Source organism: Mytilus trossulus, chromosome 1 (genome assembly GCF_036588685.1).
Source record: "Mytilus trossulus isolate FHL-02 chromosome 1, PNRI_Mtr1.1.1.hap1, whole genome shotgun sequence".
Classification (NCBI taxonomy): Eukaryota; Metazoa; Mollusca; class Bivalvia; order Mytilida; family Mytilidae; genus Mytilus; species Mytilus trossulus.
The window spans coordinates 32,422,145-32,448,256 of NC_086373.1; the positions used below are offsets into that span (position 1 = coordinate 32,422,145).

At 31.3% G+C, this 26,112-nt stretch overlaps 1 protein-coding gene across 7 annotated transcripts in view; it reads right to left on the reverse strand.

The window, feature by feature from the left end:
* Nucleotides 1-637: 637 nt before the first annotated feature.
* LOC134721739 (serine-rich adhesin for platelets-like) overlaps nt 638-26,112 on the reverse strand; it is a 52,770-nt gene continuing 27,295 nt past the window's right edge. For 3 of the 7 annotated variants that reach the window (XM_063584936.1, XM_063584928.1, XM_063584946.1), the window contains 10 exons: nt 17,204-17,852; nt 12,024-15,810; nt 9,861-10,040; nt 8,395-8,482; nt 6,852-7,001; nt 5,842-6,054; nt 4,302-4,502; nt 3,839-3,937; nt 1,882-1,931; nt 638-779 (listed from right to left, as the gene is read on the reverse strand). In XM_063584936.1, coding sequence (XP_063441006.1) covers nt 764-779; nt 1,882-1,931; nt 3,839-3,937; nt 4,302-4,502; nt 5,842-6,054; nt 6,852-7,001; nt 8,395-8,482; nt 9,861-10,040; nt 12,024-15,810; nt 17,204-17,807 — 5,388 coding nt within the window. In that variant the 5' untranslated portion in view covers nt 17,808-17,852 and the 3' untranslated portion in view covers nt 638-763. Of the gene's footprint in view, nt 780-1,881; nt 1,932-3,838; nt 3,938-4,301; nt 4,503-4,848; nt 5,164-5,841; nt 6,055-6,851; nt 7,002-8,394; nt 8,483-9,860; nt 10,041-12,023; nt 15,811-17,203; nt 17,853-20,286; nt 20,444-25,564; nt 25,735-26,112 lie in introns of those variants that run through there. The other 4 variants (XM_063584963.1, XM_063584954.1, XM_063584972.1 and 1 more) reach the window with 4 other exon arrangements.

A 26,112-nucleotide genomic window follows, 5' to 3' on the forward strand; every position in this document is an offset into this window, starting at 1 on the left:
CTAAATAAATCATTTTTAAAAGAACAACCTTTAAAATTACATTTGTCAGTACTCTAAGTTTAAAAAAAAATATTGGTAACTTCAGATGCTTATTAAAAGTTCTCAGGCAAATATTTAAGAAATTTTAGAGAAAGAATTTATAAGGAAAGACCACATCCATTACATTATGGCCTGTACTTAACCTTAGACAATTTAGACCAGTTAGGGCAGTTAAGTAAACACAGTACATACACCACTAGTTAGTATTTCTGAGTATTATGGGATGGTCATGACAGGTCAAAGAAAATGTGAGGTAGAAGGACATATCTTTTGGAAAATTACTTTAAACAAAATTTCCCTGGTCAACAAAAACATACTTTCCAAAGACATGGTAATATGACAAAAAATCATTGTTGACTTAATAATTTTTGTACAGGAGCATCATAAAATAACTTTGTCTCCATCTATAAAAATACATATTAGTACGCCAATAGGCATGATGTAGGACATAAAATCAGGTCAACATTTGGAATGTAAAGGGTAAACATTTAGGTAACATAATTATTCAAGGTATAACAGTTCCTTTAAGACCAATAGGTAATATAAAACTTGTGTATAAAATGTTTAACATGATCATTTCCACAATGTCAAGGTCTGGTAAATGCTCGACTGGTTACAAATGCATCAATACTGGACAACTCATCTGGCAAGCTCTGCTTAAGTACCATCTTGGGGTCAGAATATCACCACAGTCTGCTTTATCTGGACATTATTATAAAACATGCTATCTTATTGTTGGACTGAAAATATAAAGATGAAAACATTATTAACATTCTTCTGATGTCAAAAATCTTTTTATAGCTGACTTTGTGGCATGAGGTTTTTCATTGTTGAAGACTGTTAAGTGACCTATAGTTGTATTAATTCTGTGTCAATTGGTCTTTTATGGAGAGTTGTCTCATTGGCAATCATACCCCATCTTCATATTTTTATATTGAAAGCCCTTAAATACAATACAGTTTTCAATTTGATTTATATTTCCAAGGGGCATACCTTTTTCAAAAATAATTGATCTGCAATGATTTTTTTAAACTTGTCCATGACATTAAAGATATAAACCTCTTAAGTAAGTTAAGGGAGTTAGCTTCTCAGTTTCAAAGTAATTAACTTTTCAAAACATTAGATTATATTAATAGAGGATTAATAAAGAAATCCAAAGAGCAAAAGAAATATATAGGTCACCGTGCTTGTTTTCGAGGTATCTGCCATTGAAATTTTGGCAGGAAAATATTCTCTCTTGACTTTTCATAGCTTTATCATTGACAAGTTGAAGTTCTCAAAAACTGTTAAAAAATAATTAAAATTTTATAAGACTTTTACAGATAGCTTATCATTATACATGTAAAAGATTTACCAAAAAAAAATTGGGGTTACCGGGCAAATTTTTTCAAGACATTTAAATGAATAAAAACCAGAGGATTCCGAAAATCTGACAAAAAATTCAAAACAGGACAAGCCAGCTTCCTTAAATATAAATCTGGCAAGAATTGTAAATGTGAGAGTGCTTACAATACTGGATAGAAGGATATACCAACAACTTACAATACTGGATAGAAGGATATACCAACAGCTTACAATACTGGATAGAAGGATATACCAACAACTTACAATACTGGATAGAAGGATATACCAACAAACGAAGGGATGCCAAGTGTTTCCTTGATCAAACCAGTTCCTATCAAATCCTTAAGTTATTATAATTTTATTTTTACTTTCAGTCAAACTTTATTACACTTTCCAACTTTCTATATGTAAATCAATCATCAACTTAAAATGAAAAAGAAATCTTACATTAACATAATGCATACAAAATTTCCTATTACAAATTTATAACATATATACCTTGGTAAAGGTGAAGTATTTCCAGAAGTTCTCCGTTTTTTAACTATTGCCTACAAGGTAAATCAGAAACAATAATTAATTAAGTTGACAAGAATTTCACATTGTATTATACAAGAAAATTTAATACAACAATATTGCAGAATTGACTTAGATATAAAGTGAGATTTTTTTAAGCTGTCTTAAATTTCATTTCTAACACTCTATGAGAAAAACATTAAAACTCTTTGTAACGATAGAATTTACCTCTTTTTGATTGTTATTTTTTTTACATGTTTAATAACATAAGGAAAGAAAAATTCTAAAAGTGATGTTAAAATAAATTCTCCCAATAAAGAACGAGTAATTTAAAGTATGTTACTGATGAAAAAGATTTGGGAAAGAACATTATTTAAGAAACACTACAATTCCTTTTTCCTCAAAGACAAATTTTCTTATTGCAAACTTACTGATATTCTCAGTTTAGAAACTGTGTACATTTTTCAAAAGAACATATCAATATTTCACTTCAATTTTAAACAAATTATTGATAAATACAAAATCACATGCAGTTTTTTTTGTATAATCTGTGTAATTTCATCAACTTAGAAGATATTTTTTTCCTCAGGTAAATTAATCAATGATGAATTTCTCTTAAAAGAAATTCAAAGGTCCCAGGGTTAAGCTATTGTATTTATTGATTGGGATTGGGACAATCGAATTGACAAAAGTTTAAAAAGATTGAACAGTAGATAAATCTGTGGAACCATTTCATTTGGTTTGCAATATAAAAATAATATTCAAAATATTCAAAAATTCCATAATTCTAAGTCTTAGTTTATGGTGAACTTGAAATAAAATCATATAAATTAGAAAAACAATACTAGTATAAAACAAATAAAGTTAATAAAGCAATAGATATTCATAAATAGTGAGATCTAAGCAAGACTTGTAATTATCCATTTATACTTTTTGTTTTATGTTTTTCATAATTAAAGCAGTATTTATTCTCATTTTAAAAAGTTGACTGCAACTTCGTGAACATTGGCTCAGCTTTCAATGAATAGTTATCAGTAAAAAAAAGATTTGCAACAAAACTATTTAATAACAAAATGTTGATTTTTATTATCTTTTCTTAACCTTCATTCATTTGTATAATTGAGAATGGAAATGGAAATGTGTCGAAGAGGTAACATCTAGACCAATGAACAAAAAAAACAGACAAAGGCCACCAATGGGTCTTAAAAACAGTAAGAAAGTCCTACACTTTTAGGTAGGCTTCAGTATTTATTATTGCTACAGTTATGTTTGTTTTATTTCAGGCAGCTACATGCAAACTTTAAAGGAAGGGGTCAAAATTAGCAGTTCTAACCATTCATGCACTTGGTCTAGTGGAAAATGCACCCAAGCACAAAATTGACGATCTGAAGGTATAAATGATCTCATTTGAACAGAAAAAACTAACTTCATTTGCAAAAAAATTAAAACAACTGCACGGGCAGTTTATTTACCCACCAAATTTTTATTTTCTATTAATCTTAATTTTTTTTTTTCTTCTGTAATCAATTCAACATCCTATAAAATAAGAATGCTGTTAATATCGGATCAACTGGAGCATTTTCTACCATGATACAGGTGTCAAAATTTGACCCCATTAATCCAAACGGAAGTGTCGCAAAACTTTCTTTTAATATATTCAAAATACGAATTGAAAAAAAATATTCCACAAAGAACCAAATTTCACAAGTCTTTTATGAGTGCCATTATTCTTTAGAATTTTGACTAGAGTCATACTATTTGGAAAGTATTACTTTCTAATGATCTAATCAGTTTTTGTCATGTGCCTTTAAAAATTTATTCAAAAGAAAAGTGCAATTTCAATGTATGAAAAGTATACATTTTATAGATATATTTTTCTAACAGTGGGACAACACTATGTTAGATCTCACTATTTATTCTAACTGATCTATAGCACACTTACAGGAGAGGACTGACTTTTAAAATTAACATGAGCATATAATATAACTCCTATATCTTTATGGCCAGCCTCCATGGCTATAGACAAGGCTGTACATCCATCCTACAATATCCATGCATTAAATATATAACAACAAACATGCACAAAGGTTAGAGGTCATAGGTCACAAGATGCACACGATAACTTAAATTAGTTATGAGAGAAAGAAAGAAATAAAATGAACAATTAGAAACTAAATTTACACAACATTTAACTAATTTAAGAAATTTTCATAGATTAAGAAACATTACAAAGAACATTACACCAATAAAATGTAAACTAATGCATCATACAGAAAACCACAGATAAATAATACTAAAACAAAAAGAATTTTTGAAAACTAAAAATACTTGTAGTATTTTACAAGGACAGAAATACCATACAACATTTAAAATTTCAAGACAAACAGATAGAACAATATCCTTACATTGTCTGAAAGGGTTGAATCACAGTCAGGATGAGCTAGGAGAATTTTAACAATATCAGTATGGCCGTGTTCACATGCACACATGAGGGCTGTAGATCCTTCATCATCTTGTACATTTATATCAGCACCACTATCTATCAGCATATTAACCATCTCTGTACGACCTTGACTGACCGCTAACATCAGGGCAGTTTGACCATCCTAATATACAGAATTAGTAAAAATATGATAGATGATGCAATGTCCATTAAAATAAAAGATCCTTCTTTTTGGATTCTACTGTACACTTGAGGGAAAAATTGTATCTTTTAAATAAAGAATCTTCAAGATTTCCGATACAGTTCCATATCGATTTTTTTTTTTTTTTTTTTAAATGACAATTCAGAACCAAAAAGAAGGATGAAAATTCCACATATATCAGTATGTAGATGCAAATAGTAAATATGAATTTTATACACTTGTATGACAATGTCCATGCATAATACTACATGTAGAGTACCTGTATTCTGACACATGCTGTATAAAATAGGTGTATAAGTTTTTCTTGTGCTACACATTTATAGGTTGTGTGACATTGACTCCTAACTAAAGTTTCACATCAATGTAGGTTATGGATACTAAGACTGAAACATTAGTTAGGAATATCTATAAATAACTGCTATGCAATACCTCTATCTAATATTTAATATGTTTATATGCGAAAAAACTCGTGATAGGTAGAGCGTTTAGCAGCAGTCCTTGGAGGAATGTAGACTGATCCAGAGGAGGAGCGAAATCCTGGTGTTATACTCTCCTGTCGGTAACTCCCAGATGCAGCATCCGAGAGCAGAATTGGAGTTACATCTGATGGCGGCTTTAGCCCCTAAAATTGTGTGCACAAAAATGTCTAAAGTTTCAACTGAGCAGTGCATGTGTACAATACAGAATATGTAAATAACAGAATATTGACTGTTATCTATGGTTTCATAAAACTGATAAAAAACTAATGTCATTTCTTCAAAAATTTCCACTATGCTGTTTTTATGCATGCATAATTTAAGTGCACAAACTCTTATATAAAATTATTCTGTCAAAACATAAATTTGTATCTGCTATACATTCAAAATCTTTCAAATTGTCAAACATTTGAAGTAAAAGCTATAAGCTGATGCCATGCACGTTTCATGTTTTTTCCCTGCTGATACCGAACTTATTATTGTCATTAATTACCTCACACAAGAAATTCATTCTATCATGAAAGGAAAAAACGCATTTTACTGAAAAATCTCTAATACATTCCAATTTGTTTGAATAATATTTTGTTTGTCATTTTAGTGCAGAAAATACCTTTAGTTATAACGACATTGCTTTATAAAGATGATGTACCAATTTCTATCATTATTTTTGAACATCTTGAATTATCTCCCATTAAATAAATAAATGAATTGTTGCATTTTATAATTTGCATTTAAAAAGTAAAATTGTGTTAAAGTACATTTAACTTATACATTTGTACATGTAAACAAGTAAAGGATTGATAGTCTGACATTAGTATAAATACCTTGGATGCTTTAGCATTAGTATCAGTCATAGAAAACAGTCTTTTAACAACTTCCCTCTGTCTGTCTGTCTGTGTGTAGGCTAGAGTAGCTAACATTGTAGAAGTATATCCTGCTTTGTTCTGTTTGTTTAGATCTACAATACCAGTGTCGAGGAGGAGACTGACCACCTCGAAATTACAATGTGATACTGCATAGTGAAGAGCAGTATTTCCCTATAAAATAACAATAAACTTTGAAGTACAATTTGATATTCAAACATATATGACATTAACAAAAATAATGATTTAGGCTGTTTGTACATAATATTTTTATATAAAACATAAGAAACTGGAAGTGTCATCAAATTTAAATGTCACAGAATATTGAAATATCCAGTATTGCATGTCCATGTAACCAATAAATTTGAATTGTAAATTCACAAAATAAAACATGTTCTAACGGGTAAAGAAATTGTACTTTAAAAACAACCAAATGATTGAAACTGATATATCAACTTTGGACCAATACATGCATTGAAAAAAGTTCAAATACTATCACATATTATTGGTTGTTTGATTGCACATTATTAAATTCTGTTGATTTTATAGTATTAAATATAAAACTTATTCTTATTCTAATACTATTTTTTTTTTTAATCCTGCCACATGTCATATGCATGTCCCAGTCGAGAATTCTTAATTTAAATGTTTTTTCAACTAGTGATTTTCATGGGTTCATTTTTCTGATTCTGCTATATAGAAGAAAGGTTTATGTGTTGATGTATGGAAACTTTCTTTTGGAAATTAACTAACGTAGAGTTGTTATTTTTCCACATTGAAATTTTGATCCAATTTTTAAATTCTGAAGCTTTTGAAAAACGCTAAATGAGTTCTTTCAAATTTCAGTTTGACATGTTCAAGCTGAACGCAAATTCTTACAAAAATCTGTGACATTTCCTATTAACAATTTCTTGGCATAACAAAGCATTAAAAGACCTCAAATATTTCAAGGATGTGGTTACAGTTCTTACATTAGAATCTTGGATATTAACAATATACTCCAGCAGACGTCTAGAAATTTCATTAAAACTGGACATAAAATCTTCCACTTGGTAAGGCTCTGATAGTTTACCACTGGAAATCTTAAACCATTCCTCTTTAATAATCTCTAAACTAGCATTCTGTAAACAAACAAAGAAAACTAAAACATTTTAATACATCATAAGAAGTTTTATTATGCGTACACACTTATTCAGTATATGAATCTTTTATTCAGTATACTTCTTTAATAATCTCTAAACTGGCATTCTGTAAACAAACAAAGTAAAATAAAACATTTTAATACATCATAAGAAGTTTATCATATTTACACACTTATTGAGTTTATGATTCTTTTATTCAGTATACTTCTTTAATAATCTCTAAACTTTCATTTCTTAAAAGAGACAAACAAAACTTAAATATTTTTAAAATACATCATAAGAAGTTTTATTATGTTTACACACTTATTCAAAACTATTAATATTATCCCCAGTAAAATTCTTAACTAACAGATTGAAGTTTAGAACTGTTAATGTTGCTAGGTATAATTTTTTATGGAGAACTTGGCAAAACCAGGAATGCCTCAGGATCTGGGATTATGTTTACACACTTATTCAGGACTATGAATATTTTCCTCAGTAAAATTCTAAATTAATATATTATTATACGATCTGTTAATCCTGTTATTTATTTTTATTTTTAAAGAACTTGTCAAAACCAGGAATGCTTCCAGTTCTGGGAAATTTAACCAGGAATTTCATACACTAGCAGAATCACTTAAATATACATATCCCTTATCAACTGTTAAGATTATTTAATAGCAAATTAATACCTTAAAGTAATTCAGGTTGAGTGTTTTCAATTACAGTAATAAAATACCCCACACAGACATAAGTAAACAAAATTAAAACAGTTATTGCTATACTGTCTGCACACAAAAAACACAATTAAATTAACAAAGTTAAAAATTTGTGACAGATAAAATATATATACATCAAACAACGACCAGTTTGTTTCTATATTCATAATAGCTAATAACAAGAATGTGTCCAAAGTACACGGATGCCCCACTCGCACTATCATTTTCCATGTTCAATGGACCGTGAAATTGGATAAATAATCTAATTTGGCATTAAAATTAGAAAGATCATATCATAAGTTTCAAGTTGATTGGACATGAGCTTCATCAAAAACTACCTTGACCAAAAATTTTAACCTGAAGCAGGACAGACGGACGAATGAACGAACAGACGGACGGACGGACGAAAGGACAGACGCACAGACCAGAAAACATAATGCCCCTCTACTATCGTAGGTGGGGCATAAAAATTTAGTTGCTCACCAAAGGGTTGATCCATTTAAACGTAAATGGTGCTAAGAATTTCATTTACATTTTTACAATCAAACTTTACATCTACCCATAGTCGAAATTTTAAAAGGGGTTCTGGGTCCCATGTATGTACTTATTAAACAGTCCCTACTAACAACTAAAAGTACACAGTTAAACACCTCATCAATTGCTACAGAACTTACTAGTTCTTTAGTCTGAACCTCTGTGGAGTCTTCCAAATACTTGGATAAAGTTTCACATGAATTTCTCATCCCTCTACTTAGCTCGAAACTGAAAATGTATATAAACGTCAATTTAAATAATTCAACAATGCAAGGACAAATATCACATTACATTTGCACTGTTTCAAGAGTCATGAGCAGTAAAAATTTCAATGATATTTATATAGGCAAATTTAATCCACCATATTTAAAATACATGGTCTTTAATTTCTTAAATTACAGTTTTACAACTGTTTGTATGTGACAAAACTTTCAATTATGGTTATACTACACCAAATTTTTTTAAAACAGGTGTAACCAGTAAAATATTTGCTGTCAACAACTACCTTACCATTAAAGGTTTTTTAACTACAAATATTTTACCAAAAAATATCATTTTGAATATTTTGTGTATGATCATATAAAGGCAGATAATACCAATGGACATCCTAAACTCATTGAAGACAGTTGAAAAAATACCTTTATTTATGTTCTTACAGAGAAACTTATGTCAAGTTGCTATCAATGATTGTCCAAAAACTTTAACTTGTATGAAGACTTGAAGATTTTCTAAACTTGAATCTTATACATCAAGAGGTACTTATACTAATATCAGACCTGCCAACTTTTGAAAATCTCCATGGGGGATTTAGCGCGCGACAAGATTTTGAAAGGTTACAATTATAGCAACTTTTCTGTGAGCATTATTTTTTTTCTCCTAAAATAGTCTAAGTTCTCTTCTTCTTTTTTTTTTGGTATACTAATGATGAGCTTATAGGCCTTGATTTCTTTTATTTGCATGATTTTTGTACTATTAAATTAAAAAAACTTCAAAATCGGTAAACAATAATTTTTTCCGATATATTTGTTGAAAATCGGGATTTTGACTAATTTTACGATCCCGATATCGGGATTCGGGTTGAGGGGTAAATATCGGGATGATACCGCGAAAATCGGGATAGTTGGCAGGTCTGTAATATTCAAAAAAATATCAATACATAAGATTAAAAGATTGCTAATTTTATATGACATGACTTTGTTTTTAATATATTTCCATTTAACAGGCAATTACAGAAACACACCAAAGACAGGTCTATTTAGAGGTCTGGAAGTATGTGGTATCAGAGATTTAATGATGGGTTGAAACTAGTATATATACCGGTACATATAAATATAATTTTCTTGATCATGTTGATAGGATCCTTTCATATACGGTGCATGTTTCCTGTTTTAAAGTGGCAAGTTGATACATAAGAAGATATAAAGAACTTTAGAAAACATAACCTTCTTGATCTAATAAGTACTTATTATGAAAACAAAGTATAATATCTAAATTTTAAGCTCCCTTTGTCAAAACATAAAAGACCACATATATATATTCAAAGTTGTTAAAAGTTCTTAACTACTGTTGAGATAGAAAGTGTATGAATGAAATGAGAAAATCTTACGTTTCCCGGATATTCTGGTCAAACATCTGGGCTCCAGGTCTTCCTTTAGCAATAGCTTCATCATCTTTACATTGGTATACTATACTGCCCTCTCTGCCATCATACGACCCCTCATCATAGCTGGCAGAGCCACTGTCTGATCCATCATCATCGTCAGAATCTGTACTACTAGATGTGTACCTGTAATATATTCACCAATGTAAGATTTCCCCAGAAATATTTCCCATTTTGCTTATTATATCAAACTTTAACAAGAATGTGTCCTAAGTACACAAATGCCCCATCCGCACTATCATTTTCTGTGTTCAGTGGACTGTGAAAATGGGATAAAAAATCTATTTTGGCATTAAAATTGGAGAGATCAGATCATTAAGGAACATCTTTACTAAGTTTCAAATTAATTTGACTTCAATTTCATCAAAAATAATCTCGACCAAAAACTCTTACCTGAAGTGGGACAGACAGACAAACAGACAAACGAACGGATGGACGGATGCAGACTATAAAACATGATGCCCATAAATGGGGCATAAAAATAATATATATACACTTGCTAAATTAAAGGGAAGTAATTTCTATTTTCTATTACAGACATACTAATATACAGAGATCGATTAAAACATCTTCATTTAATTAACTAGAGAGACTTTTGAGAAATGGAAGTAAAGCCACGAAATGCCCAGACATTCCCAGATTATAATTTGTTTCTGATTATTAATTTCATTTCTCTCTTCTCTCTTGTTCTTGAAGTACTTGAAACCCATAATTTAGTGGGGGTTCACACCTGCTTCCCCCTAAATCCACCCCCTGAACATAAAGTCAGGTAGCATAAGTTCAACCTGTAAAAATTAAGTTTATATACGGTAGACTACAGTCCTATGTCTGTCTGAAAATGTAATTAAGTTATAAACACAGAGATTTATAATTCACATATGTTTATACAATGCATAATGTAGCGTTTGTTTTATTGTTCTATTACATAACAAGATTATGTCAAAAGATTTTAATGATAACTTGTCTAATCAAACACACCTGAGTGACTTTATTTACTACTTGATCAAATGTTACAATTCCTTCATACTTTGTGACTACCTTAGTAGGAAGCATCAATCAGATACAGTGAAACCTTCATACTGTGTGCCAACTTATGCATTATAGTATCAGCTAGATACAGTGAAACCACATTTGAACAGAAAAAAATGTTAATAGATATAAAACGATGTGATATGAGTGCCAATGAGACAACTCTCCATCCAAGTCACAATTTCAAAAAGAAAACCAATATAGTTCAAGGTACGGTCTCCAACACAGAGCCTAGGCATTAAAACAACACTTGAACATAAAAGTTTGTTTTGATTATGCTGGTGTTCTGATTAGATGTAAGATGTAATTTAAACAGAATTTCAAAACAGTAGACTATAGACTAGCCTGTTTACACAACTTTTTAGTCAATGTTAAGTTCATGTTTTACTACAGATAAAGTATGGGCATGTAATTCCATAACATTTTACAATAACATATTTGGTTCACCTTGCAATAGCATATAAAATTAAAAATAAAAACTCTCTAAATATTTTAGTGTATACATAATATGTATGCAGGTGTAATATATGATATGTTTTCTTAATTTGTCACTTCTGGAAACCCTTTTTATGAATGATTTATATGTTTATACTACTGACTGTCAAAAGTTTTTAGTGGCTTTTAATCATTAAATGCATTTGTTTTTTGCAGTTTTTAAACAAGTAATGAACTACCTTATAAATGTCAAAATTAACATGGAAGGTCTTGTACTGCAAAATTAGGTTTAAGGATAATCAAATCCTTTTTCCTTTTAAAATGCATACATTGTGTACATTATTAGATTGGAAATACTTGCTTTAAAAGTATTTTCTTTTTAAGTTTGATTAGATTTACTTTTGGTTTGATTTCCCCCCAATACACTTTTTTTTAGCATATGATTGACTTTCTCACTTTGTTACTTTTTTGCATTTCAAAAATTCATATAGAAAAACAAACTGAATTGTCAGAACTTGAAAATGTTATGTAAGAAGTGAGTTTGGTTTAGTAAGATTTAAAGTCTAAAATAACTTTGTCATATATACGTTTTATCCTCTTATAATTTCTATTAAATTAATTTTGAATTATGTTTTAAACACTTACCCTCCAACAACATTTTCAGCAAATCTTATTCCTTTCTTTGCTTTTTTCTCAGATTTCGTAGTTTTAATACAAGATTTAAGAGAGCCAGAATCAATGGCATCAGAATCCTCTCCAGTAGGCCTCCTTTCTATAGCCTTGACACCTCCATCCTTAGATTTGACATATTTCTCATAGTAACTTTTTCCTCCGCCATAATAATCCTCTAGAGTATAAATCTGAGTAATGGTGGTCACTTCATCAGAACTAGATGATGTTCCTAATCCTTGATCGGATGATGATTCACTGGTCTGGGATGATGACAGTGAAGTACCTAAATGTTCATCTGACCCTGACAACCCACTTCCACGAGAAGAGCTAGATGATGATTTCATTATCTTGTATCCACCACCAGACTTATCATTTGATCCTGAAATTCCACTACCACCAGAGGAGTTAGATGAAACCATCTTGTATCCTCCTCCTGATTGGCTATCTGAACCACTACTTCGTGAAGAGCTTGATGAAATCATTATAGATCCGCCACCGGACTGGCCATCTGACCCACTACTTCTAGAAGAGCTGGATGAAATCGTTTTGTATCCACCTTCAGACTGTCCATCTGACCCACTACTTCTTGAAGAGCTCGAAGAAATTGTTTTGTATCCACTTCCCAATTGACCATCTGACCCACTACCTCTTGAAGAGCTTGATGAAATCATAATAGATCCACCTCCGGACTGCCCATCTGACCCACTACTTCTTGAAGAGCTTGAAGAAATTATTTTACTTCCACCTCCAGAATGACCATCTGACCCACTGCTAGCTGTTTTACTGGAGGATGCAGTAATAATTTTATATCCTCCATCAGATGTCCCGGATCCTCCACCATCTGTTCGGTATGATGTAGTAGATGATGTAAAAGATGATCCAGAATCATTTAAATTCTCATCAGATCCCAATCCATGAGTTCTACTTGATGTATTAACTAAATATTCACCAGAGCCAAATCTATCACCAGATTTTTTTTTATTATCCAGATAATCAAGGTATCCCCCACTTGAACTATGAATTGTTGTTTTTGATGTTGTTGTGTCAGTATCACCATGTAATTTATCCATTTTAGCTTTTAATCTTAAGGCTCGTTCTTGTGTACTCTTGACATTACTATGAAATTCAGTATCGTCAACAAGCTTCTGCTTAGTAAGAGAGGATGTAGTGACCTCTAGGCCTCCAGAACTATCACCACCTGACCTTAAGCCACTACCAGTAGTAGAAATAGTAGTAGTTGTTTGACCAGCATTTTCCTCATCCTCATCATCACTGACTGATTTTCTTGTTATTGTTTGTAATGTATAAGAACCTCCTTTACTTGTAATTTTTTTCTCTACCATATCATCAGCACCAGTTTTCTTGCCAGGACTACTGATAATAACTTTACCAGTAGGAGCAACAATTTGTCTGACAACTTGTGTTGCAGTTGGAACTTCTCTGACCATAATAGTTTTTACCTCACTCTCTTCAATTGGTCCCTCAACCTCTTCAACAGTTCTCTTTCTTGTTTTCTCCGTCCATTCTTTTTCAATAATTTCATCCTGCTCTCGATAGATTACCTCTTCTACGGTTTCTTCTTCCATTCTTTCTTGTACTTCCTCTTCAAAGTTACAGACAAAAGAATCAACAGTATCTTCACTAACAGCTACATCTCTAAGCTTTTTCCTCTCAGTGTTGACAGACATATCATGTTTTCGAGCAGCATCAGTGTTTGTGGTCGCATCGAAAGCATTTAATCCTCTATATTTGTATGTCACACGTAAACCAAAATCTTCATCTACTAATTCTTTAACTTCAGTATTCATTCCAGTATTTTTCTGATGTTGTTTACGTGGATTGGTACCCTGGTTTTTAACCACTTCAAGAGCTTGGAACACTTTTAGATCAGTTTGAGTTTTATCAGAAACCATTCGACTATCCTCAGTCATAGTGCTAACAGTTCCCTGACGAGCACGCTCCGTTGAACATGACTTATTCTCCATGAACAATTGCATGGTGTTAGTGCTTTGGTCAAGTTTCCAGCCATAATCTGTATTTACAGATTTATTAATTGAAAGTGGACACACATCAATTCCTATTGATTTCATGTGTACTGGTTTTTTAATAATAATGTCAATGTCGTCCTCTCCCACACCAATAGATCGTGTAAATGAACTTGAATATTGTACGCCAGTACTTCGTTTCTCAACAGTCATTTCACATGATGTTCCTATGCTCCTAACACTTTTTGACAACACTTCTTTCAGGGCAGATCTCATTTCCTCAGCTTTGAAGTTTAATGAACTCATAAAAGCACCGGTATCAACATTTACACCCACAGTTCTTGTTGATGGTTTTTCGTCATCAGCAGAGTACATCATACCAACATCTCTGGTGGCAACTCTACAGTCAACACCAACATTTCTCTTACCAACACCTTGATTCTGCCCAATAATAACTGTTCTTAATTCCTTTTCATGTATTCTCATACTAGCATCATCAAAGACATTACCTTCACCAATTCCTATGGTTCTTGTTTGTGGTTTTGGTGTTTTGTTGAATGGTGAGTAAAGCGCTGACTGTGTTCTATCTCTCTCAATAACATATGTATCACGTTGGTAAAACTGACTGTCTGTTGATGTCTCATTGTCTCTAATTGTATATCCTGTAGGCAAGTCTGGTTGAAGTAGATATGGTTCTATGACACTATGATCACCAACACCAACCAATCTTACTTTAGGTTTAGGAGCCACTGGTGGAGATTTGACTCTGAAGTCAAACCTAGATGGAGTAGCAGGAGATGGCACCTCATTTACATTATAATCACCTACACCAACTGTTCTTGTATTTTTAACCTCCTTTGCTTTTTGTTGAAGCGCCAAAAGACGTTTCTCTTCTTTAAGCACTGAGATTCTCACTTGTAACACAGGTAATGCTTTAACTTGCTCCTCTAATTCTTTCAACCGTTGCAAACTTACGGCCATTGCTTCACGGATGGCAGTGAGGGAATTTTTGTTTATGGTTGTAGTAGATGACTGAGGAGATGCAGCACCATCTTCTGTAGGTAAATGTGTTGCCATGGTAGCTGCCAGCTGATCAGATGTAATATGGGTAATTTTCGAGATAGTTTCACTGGTGACACTATGTGATGTTGTAGTGTAGTTGTATGGTGTATAGGGAGAAGAACGTTCGCTAGCTACAGTAGAAATAGATGATAACGAACTTTGAGAATCCGTTCTACCACTCTTTTCAAAACTATTGTTATATATTGCAATATCTTCCTGAATGTCTCTCCCTCGTTTCAACGGGAATGTGTTAAATTTTACTGTTGTTCCAGGACTTGAGGATGCTGATGTTTCATCACTCTCTGAAAACATTCGTGAACTTTTTGCTGTATACATCATAGAGTCTATTGAATGTAAGGTATGGTCAACAGAAGAATCTATTTCATCTAAAACTTTGTTTGTAACATTATTCTGTCGCTCAACATCTTTTAAGAAAGCAGTAGCCTGTACACTAACAGTTTCAGGCTGAGTATAATATTCCTGAGTTGTTTTTGCCTCTTCTTGCTGATGTAGAAAAACTTCCATGGATTTGCGTAATTTTCTTTTTTCTCGCTGGATTCTTTTCAATTTTTTTAAATAAGCTCCATCAGACATATTTTCACAATATTGCACAAAACCAAGGTCAATGTGGTAGCCATAGGGACAACATGTACACTTTCCACCTTCTGACAACGTTGTTTTCTGTTCAGATGTTGTTGTAATCTGTTCAGTACCTGCAAAAAAATAACACATATAATTTAATCTACTACATTCATTTTTAATGCTATCTTTTAATAAATTTCTAATAATTCCTTCAAAATATTACTCAAGACTAGCTTTTCTACAGATTATAATTACGTTTTCAATCAGCGAAATAATTCTCAAATTAAAACTTATCACTATTTTCTTTGAATCAAATTACTATTATGTAGTAATAGTATTAAACATAGTGTGTTCTAACATATAACTGCACCTAAATATGTCCAAAGATAAATAATAATGTCAAAATAGCCATGTAATCAATAAGGTTCAACATAAGAAAATAATAACAACTGTCAGATGCGTTAATAAATGTCTTAACCCCTCACTCATTCACAAATCTCTACTGTGAAACAATAGGAAATGAAATTATACAATCAATTTCAATGTCTTTTCTGCCGATAGAAAGAAAGTTTTACCCAACATATGAAAAGCCTTAGTGATTTTGTTTCACTGCTGGTCGGATCAATACTGATGTCACGTTCATTACAGTTTGTTAGTATTCATTCATTCATTCTGACACCAGAAGATTCCTCTAGAGACAAAAACATTCTGCTGACATAGACATTATAGAATCTTTTTTAGATGTTTTGATTGCAGTTGTTCATTCTTAAATTAGTTTTGCAATTAAACTTGGAATAACATTGAGTCAAAATAATATGCTAAAAATTTTACAAATTTGAAGAAATTATTTTTTGACGAAAGCTTTTATATTTGATGATTAAATAATAGGAACAAATACAATATACATTACTAAATCCTGTTTTGAATGGAGCTCTTGATTAAGCTTATGTTAATTCAAGTGACAACCAAATGCACAGTTGGTTTAAAAAATCACAGCAGATCAAATATTTTACAGGAATTCTGTCCCTTTAAAAAGTATTTTATATTGAAAATTACATAGTATTGAAGCATTTATCAATCCTTCATTTCTTGTAAGCAAAATTTTTTTGACAAGTTAGATATTCAACTAGGACTGCTGTGGACATTTGAATACTAATCTTTTATTGCTTCAAAGCATAAATCAGGCAGTTGGCTTTTTTTCTCTAACACATTTATATACTGTGGTATAAGTTCATTGTTGAGGGCCATACAGTGACTAATAGTTGTAAAATTTCTGTGTCATTTTGTCATTGTGAAGAGTTGTCTCAATGGCAATCAACCACATCTTCTGTTTAATATTCAGTTTGTGATAACAGAACCTTTTACAACTTTCTATATGGTTTGGGTTTTGCTTATTGTAGAAGGTTGTACAGAAACCTATATTTTTCTTGTTTTATTGACAATCCTACCCATCTTCTTTTCTTAGTTGACAAATACATATCTATAATACAACTGTACTCTTGTCTTATTAGATTATGTTCTTACCTCTTCTCGTTACTTCTGAGGTCATACTCTGTGTTCCTCCTCTACCTTTCATTTCCGCCACAGCACATTCTGACACAATCATAGACTGAGGTGGTCCAGTAATGTGGACTGTTGTTCTTCCTCCGCTGTCCTCCATACTTGTATCATTTACTGTTTCATTAACCATTGTAGACTCAGATTTTATTCTTCTCAACGATTGGGTATCCATGGAACTTCTTTGGGTATCCATGGAACTCATTTTGGGTACATGATTTTGATTGGCATCCAGTTGCCTAATCTCTGCTGTAGCATTTTGAGGAAACCTGTTGAGGCTTTGAGTATGGTATGTTGTTCCACCTCCTGATGTTGACATGGTGGAGAACTCCGACTTGGACTCGGCTTGGTACATTTGCTGTTCCATTGCACTAAAGCTTCCATTTTCTCCCTGCATGTTCATGGACTTAAAATTAGCACTAGAACTCATGGTGTTACCAGGAGATCGGCTCACAGAACCATAACTAGCACTCATGGTATTGCCAGGTGACCAACTCGTACTTCCAAAGTTCATAGTGTTCACAGGTGAATGATGAGGGGGCGCATTCACTATTAAAGCTCTATCACCCATGGTATAGCCTTTGTTTTCCCTTTCTTCACTGTTCTTATGTCATACCTGTAAAACAAGAAAATCCTTCACTTAGTTTTATAAAATGCATACAATTATCACCTGCCATATCAAGTGCACACAATTGTACATCTCAAGGTCCTATATGAAACATAAATAAATATGTTTGAAGTTATATTGTATGTCAAATTATACATTATACTGTACAAGTATCTTAAAACACTAATGTACCACACTATTTACTTTATAAGACATAAAAACTATATGATACACACAAATAATTACATTACACAATTTCTTCATTAACAAACAACATATATATTTAATTATGCATTATAACATAGGCAGAAAATGATTCAATTATAAATATAAATGCTCCATAACTTACAAAAATAAGCAAGCATGCATCTGTATCATTAGCACAAGTCTTCAAAACTTTTATAATTTTCATAAAAAAAATCTGCTGGCTTAAAGGAGTGTTTTTTTAAGCAAACTTAATTTTCCTAAGTAAATGGACAACAACAACAAGATGGTGAGTTCAGACACCCTAACGTTATTACAACGGTACTAAGAGATCAGCTTAGGATCGATTTATTTTTTCTCAATGAAATTACTGCCTCAATCAAGTTCAAAGAGACTTGCTAAGTTATGGTCTGAAGGCGTCAATTGTCTAACAGAATATATATATAAACATCAGAGGTGTTTGCACTGTGACAAAACAATGACAGAGAAAATATAAGAAAATGTCATTAACAAATCTATATCATAACTGAAAAATATAAAATATTAATATCTACAATAATTGATTGATTTGTTGTTGAGTGTATATATAACAATTGGTAAAATATTGATAAAATTTTATAAATTCAAAAATCTATCAATCTCATGCATTCATTGATTTTTAATTTAAAAGTTTATAACAAATTAAATAAATTGAAAAAGCTTACCTTAAATAAACGTGGCATTTTAATAATACAATCCTTTTTATTTTCATTTAAAATAACTATAATCAATAATAAGAGTCAAGGTTAACGGATAGGGCAGTATACTATAACTAAACAAAGACATGTTTTCTACATCGGTAAACTAACTATGGAACAGTCAACCTTATAATAAGCTAATAACATAATAAACATCACCAAAACACTGGGCATGTTTCCTAACATATTATTTATCTACCTTATGAGAAGCATGTCTCTATCTTTAATCTAATAAGTCAGGGCTAGACAAAGTCATATTAAAAACAATATTAGCTGAAAAAAATATGATTACCTCTACATTTATATATACCCTTGGGTATTCTTAAGAACAATCAATTTGTAATGGCTATTTATAATCTAATATTGATGTTATAGAAAATGTATTGCAGATTATTTCTCTGAAGTTCAACATCTTACAATGTTACACTTTTCTACAAAACTTGAAAAATATGTTGTTTTTATCATTTAGGAATTATATGCAATTAGATGAACACTTTACGACAATCATAGCTCATCATGATGTGTTGAATTGCAATCTCTTAAGATATACATTAATGTTAGTACTAAGGGTGTAGGAAATTAACAGACAGACAACCTGACTACACTGACTTCAAATGATAAGAGTTCGTTCTGGTAGAAAAAAAATAAAAATCTAAATATATCAATCATCAAAAAATAAATAGGCATTAGGGAATGACCAATTAACTTCAGGGGAGGGAAGATTTTTTCCTGAAAGATATTCTGATTGGCAGTTAATATTGTGGTCAAGCAGACGACAAAAAAAGTCTGAATCCAGATTTTCTAAATACCTTATAGCATTAAATTTTTGAAAAAGAAAACAAATAATTAAATTGATTATAGCATTCAGAGAAAAAAATCTAACTCAGACAAAACACATACCGCCCCCTCCCCCACCCCTTTTCTCCTTGAAGCTAAATGGTTGCTCTTTTACTAAAATAAAGATTTTTTTAATCTGACACATGTTAATTACCCCTGTCATGAGAAAAGTGATGATCCCAAATGTTATCCATCAGTTTATACTGGTCTACTTTCATAGGAGAGAATATGAGTAAAGTGTTTATCTTAAGTAAAACTAATGACAACCATGGTATATTTAGCAAGTTAATTAACTAATTATTTATATCACCTGTTTCTTGATAACATTCAAACTGGACAGAAAAATATACTGCATATATATACATAGACTGCTACATATTCTCAATATCCTAAAGTCCTTTAGAATGGCAATAATTTCAACTTTTTACTGACTTTTTAAAATGAACATATTTCACAAAAAATCTATACATGTTTTGTCCCCAAAACAAATGATTTATTATAAATCCGCTTTCAAAACTTCCAAACTAAAGTAAGTAATCAATTAACATATACTGACAATCTACTAACAACCTTATGGAAAATTGATTTAGAAAAAATCACCTTAGGTAAGGAAAAATGCTGCAAATTCAATGAATTCACAATTGTTGCAATATAAACATGCTTACCTGGTGAAATGAAAATCAATCTTTCAATACACAAAACATTCATCTTCCAATATACATATGTGTTACAATAAAGTTATTAGTTTACACAAATCATTCATATATACCAATATACACAAGTGTTACAATAGAGTTATCAATTCAATATCAACTATGATGTCACAGCACAATAATTTGTTGACAAACAATATGACATTTGTTATCGAATGACATATATAATAGATAGTAATTACATATTATTGAATATTAACTATTTACTTTAAAGATATACTTATGATAAATGTATGTATCGCCTATACCTATATCATCTACCTGTCAGAAAACACCTGTTTGTAAATATACATGTAGGGACACACCCAACCTGGCTACAGGCAATTACTAGTCACTTATCTTCATCTTTCCATTATTAAGAATTTGACAACTTGACAAGAATAAGAAGGTTAAACTGGACATTTAAATTCTGTGGTGACCATCATATCTATTTGGTTTTACTTTGATGTTAATTCGTTAAAGCAGCCTTATACAACTGAAACTTATGTTGAAAATTTACAATTGTAATTTTGTTTAAACTAAAAACAACTAATGTTTAAAAATCTGAAATATACTGAACATCTTTTAACTTCTCTTCTAATACCCACTTAATTGCAATTGATGGACTCACGTTTGTTGCTCTGGGCATTATACTTATAGGCGGATCAAGGGGGGGGGCCTCGGGGGCCTGGGTCCCCCCTTTCATGGGAAAAATTTGGTTGACTATATAGGGAATAATTGAAGCACGACTGGAGTGGGCCCCCCCTTAGGTCAGTCAGCGAGCCCCCCCTTAGGAAAAGTTCTGGATCCGCCACTGATACTTTTTATAATCCATTCATGAATAAATATTTTTATTTTGAACCTATTTCAGATGATAACAATTTGAATATACTTGTGCACTATACTTAATGTTAGGAAAAGTTTGATAACAGAACGCCAGATACAGAGTATGGGCCCTATTGTTGACAGGTGGAAGAATTTACAAAACATATCTTAGCGAAAAAGATCTTTTTGCCTGAAAATTCCTGATCAAAAAGTAAAAAATTCAAAAATCCTGAACAGCACACATATATAAACAAAGGAATAATAACAACAAGGCCTTGTACATTCATGCAAAGAGAGTTTGAATGCAAGAAATGCCTTACAATGGTCTTTTAGACTAGGTCTGGGACCTAAAAATATACATTGATATATAAGCTGTTGTCTTTTTCCAAATGCCATTTTTTTTTTAAATAAGTTGGATCATATGGCCCGAGACCACAATTAATTCCTCTATCATTTCTTTATAATGTTTTGTCGCATTAAAAAAAATTTGCCCTTTCTTTTTGTCTAATTTTTTGTGTGTGTAATCTACAGTACAAGTCCAAAAATATATGCAATTTTCAGAAAAATTGCATCTTTACAGCATACAAATTTGGCCAATACACATCCATACCCCTATAGGCAAGTCAAGAGATGTTCCGAAAAGTGTAAATATAACCTTTTTGCACCTGGCCTAATCACTCTTTCCTTATTGAAATCAGTTAAAATAAAACATCCAAAAGTTTATTTCAGCTCTCTTCTTTCATTTCCACCCCAGAAAAGCTAAGAAATGAATGAGAAAGGGAAAGAAAAAAAATAAAGAAAAAATGCACTATAATTAAAGGGAACTATATTCGTGAACAACGAAAAGCGGGGTCATTAATTGTGATCTTGGACCTATTAGGGGCCAAAAACTTTACCAATTCCAATAAAACTTGGCATGATTTAAGCTTAGTGTATTATGAGTCAGTTAACAAAGTTTCAAAGCCATATAATATATATTATAGAAATTGTAGCATTTTTTATACCTCAACTTTGGTTGCTAAATTGTGACGTTGAAATAGAAAAATTTCAACTTTCAAATTTTGGCTTCAAAAATCCCCCCAGAACACCAAATTGCACTTTTTAATGTCTCAATGTATAATATATAATCTATTTAAAGTAAATGATAGCATACTTAATGTATGAGACTTATAAACATTTGACAAAAGTTAGTTTTATATGTGCCTATGCCAAAAAATAGAGGTTTTCAAATGAAGCAAGGCCTTATATGAAATGTAATATTTTCCATTTACAACAATTTTCTGAAGTTGTTAAGTTAAAACAAAACATTTGACATATCATAAATTTTATTTTCATGTAAATATAAGTTTCAAATAGCATAACATATTAGTTTTGCATGGTCTTAAGCAATGTCAAGCTTAAAATAACAAATTGTCAATTTGGGCCGTTCCCTATATTTCCATACTAAATTGCATATAAATGATGTTGGAGATGGAAATATGCTCCTTTTTGCACAAATCCATGCTGAGATATGATCAAATATGAAGCCTGGATGTAACAAGACTGTTGCTATTAACTATATATATAGACAGTATGGTCTAATGCAAAGTTTTTTCAATTTACTGTTTAAAACCTGCATGAAATTTCAGTCTTAAAATGCCAATATTTTAACCACCAGCCATCCAACAGAAGAAAATAAAGGTATTCTGTGAAACAGACAAGTTTAAACCACCAGTAATAAGTGCTTTTGATATAGATTCAGTGTAATCTGTTTAAAGAAATACAATTTTTAAGTGCATAGAACTTCATATTTCACTTGCTTCATACGGACCGTTAGACCTAGACTATTAAAACAGCACATTTTGCACTCTTTTTATGCTTTTATCCACTTTTCTTTGTGTTCAGAGTTCACAAATGAGTAAAACACATGAAATAAATACCACAAACACAAATAGATATCAGAAAAAAAATGTCAGAGAAAAATTAAGGATGCTGTTTTTGCAAAAATATTGAAAAAAGTGAAAAAGCTACTTTTTGGGCATATCAGCTGAAAAGTGACTTTTTTTTACAAATTTCTATCAAATAAAAGTGGAAATCATTTCTTCTCATATAGTTTGACAAATCAATACCAATAGATCATTCAGAGAATTAAGTTGTCAAAGTATAAATTCAAATTTTGCTGAAATGCACCTCTTAGGCCCGAGACCACAATTAATTCCTCTATCATTTCTTTATAACGTTTTGTCGCATTAAAAAAAATTTGCCTATTCTTTTTGTCTAATTTTGTGTGTGTGTAATCTACAGTACAAGTCCAAAAATATGTGCAATTTTCAGAAAAATTGCATCTTTACAGCATACAAATTTGGCCAATACACATCCATACCCCTATAGGCAAGTCAAGAGATGTTCCGAAAAGTGTAAATATAACCTTTTTGCACCTGGCCTTATCACTCTTTCCTTATTGAAATCAGTTAAAATAAAACATCAAAAAGTTCAGCTCTCTTCTTTCATTTTCCATCCCAGAAAAGCTAAGAAATGAATGAGAAAGGGAAAGAAAAAAAATAAAGAAAAAAAAACTATAATTAAAGGGAACTATATTCGTGAACAACGAAAAGTGAGGTCGTTAATTGTGGTCTTAGGCCATATTGTCTCAGGTTGTGCCCTTGTTTCGAACCAGGAATTTAGGGGATGACATAAGAATTAGGTTTTTCTATTGTGATAAAGCTTGGTGCTAACAGACAGATTGTAATTCCACTTGACTATAAGAATAATCTTGTTATCTATCTGAGGACAGCAAAATTTTAATCTTTTACTGAGAAATTTTGCAAGTTGCATAAAAGATGACCGATAAAACCTGTGATTTAACCCAAATAAAAAGCTGTAAATTTTTCATCTAATCTGACAAAAGTCACCCTGATAAATGCTTATACATTGTTATTTTTATCTAAGGTAGGTTGTTTGCACCTTCTAATAAGTAAATTCACACAACATAGGTTTCCTTCCAAGGTGAACCCAATGGGATTTGGCTTGACCTGAGCTGATTAACATTTCTGATATCATTCTTTGTGGCGGCATTAAGGTGCCTTAACCTAATTCAGTAATTCTCAACTATGCTTAAACAAACTTTCCTATCCACCTGTGTCATTCATTCAAACAAAACATGGATGTTTTTACAATTAGAATACATGTATATGTATAACCATATTTCAGAATTAGCAAAACATACTGAAATTCAAATATAGTCAAAAATAAGCTTAACAAAAAATTAACTGTTACATCATTTTAAACTTCACACAACCTAATATATGTTATGCATCATTAATTTCTTCTGGTGAGTTTACAAGTAAATTACTGACAGTAAATTTATCAAAGAGACTCTTCCGATTAATGTGGTTCCCTATCCCAAAATATGAATGAAGTCTAGGTAAATACCTTTTGCCTTGGAGCAAAACTGAAGTGTAACAATTATTTCTATAGCTTACAATTAAACCCACCTATCTATTATTTAAATTTACTGAGGTATATAGCATTAATGTCCTCATAAAATTTTGCCGTCTCATTTAATACCTCAATTCTCTATACATAATTATAGGGTTGAAGCAGAAAGAATTTGTCCAATAGATGTACAGTTATAATTCTAAACTGTCAATAGTGTACTGTCAACTTTCCAAATATGTTAATTTCTCTAATGACTGTCATTATTATGTCTCGAATTTCTAACATGGAAACATTTATCTATTTTTCATGACTTAAAACAGTGGGAAGTGTTATTTTTTTCAAATTGATGATACATGTACCAAAAGACTTAGACGTACCAATAAAAGTCTTGAAGTCTTTTACAGTTTTCAGGTATTTCAAACTATGATCCAAGCATATTAGAAAACAGAAAAATGCAATAACAAACATGAATAATCGATAGAAAATTTATGGTCTGTTGCATTCAAATCTTGTGATCATAGTCCCTGCATCGGTCTACTAGCTAAGCTTTTCTCTTTGCAATCTGCTGCTGTGAGACTGAAGTGTTATCATTTATATCTGTTTTTTACACTATCATTTTTCTTAGTTGCATGATAGCAGAAAATAGAGAAAATGAACCAAAAGTTAAGATTGACTTCTCAGTGGAGGATACAGGGGTGTTCCGGGGGTTGGAACCCCCCTTTTTTTTGGCCAATCAATGCATTTGAATGGGAGCATATAGTAGGAATCCCCCCCCCCCTTTTTGACTCTGGGTTGGGAATCCCCAATTTTTAAAATGGCTAGATCTGCGCCTGCTTCTAGCAAATCTAGATTTCTTGCGTTTGCAATCATACAGTTTTAAAATAACTACATAAAATATACATTGCATTATTTTACATTTATATCTAAATTCAACTAAAACATTTTGCTTACATATTTTTAATAGTCAAAACATTGTTGAAAAGAAACAACTATAAAAGAAATGCCTTACATGCTATCTGAATGTCCTTGGTAAGCTCTACTCTCACAACACTATAGTTAATCATAGTCCTGTCTGAAATTCACTATCAATTTTAAATTAACCATACAGCCATCCCACTTACAAACCAACCATGCATATCTTCTCTTAACATGAAAATTGATTTTACTTTCACCAGTTAAATGTATGCAATGTGCACCAGAATTATTCAATAATTTACACAACAAATGAGAGAAATTTACATAATTTAGGATATTTATATGATAGATGAAAGGTAACATCTGTTATTTTGTGTCTGGTCAAAACAGGAAACCAGTTTTTTTAAATAATTTGAAATATGAATTATAAGTAATTGTAACAGTTGGATTCCAATTGAAATCATGAATATTAACAAAAAATTTATATGAAAGAATTTGAGATTTTGTTTTCTTCAATGAATAAGTATCATTTATCCCTTTTTCACAACAAGAAATTTTTAAAATAAGGGTGTAGATGCCAAAAACAAGATTTCTACTTTTTACTGAATATCTTAACCTATTTAAAACAATGGCATGGCTCAC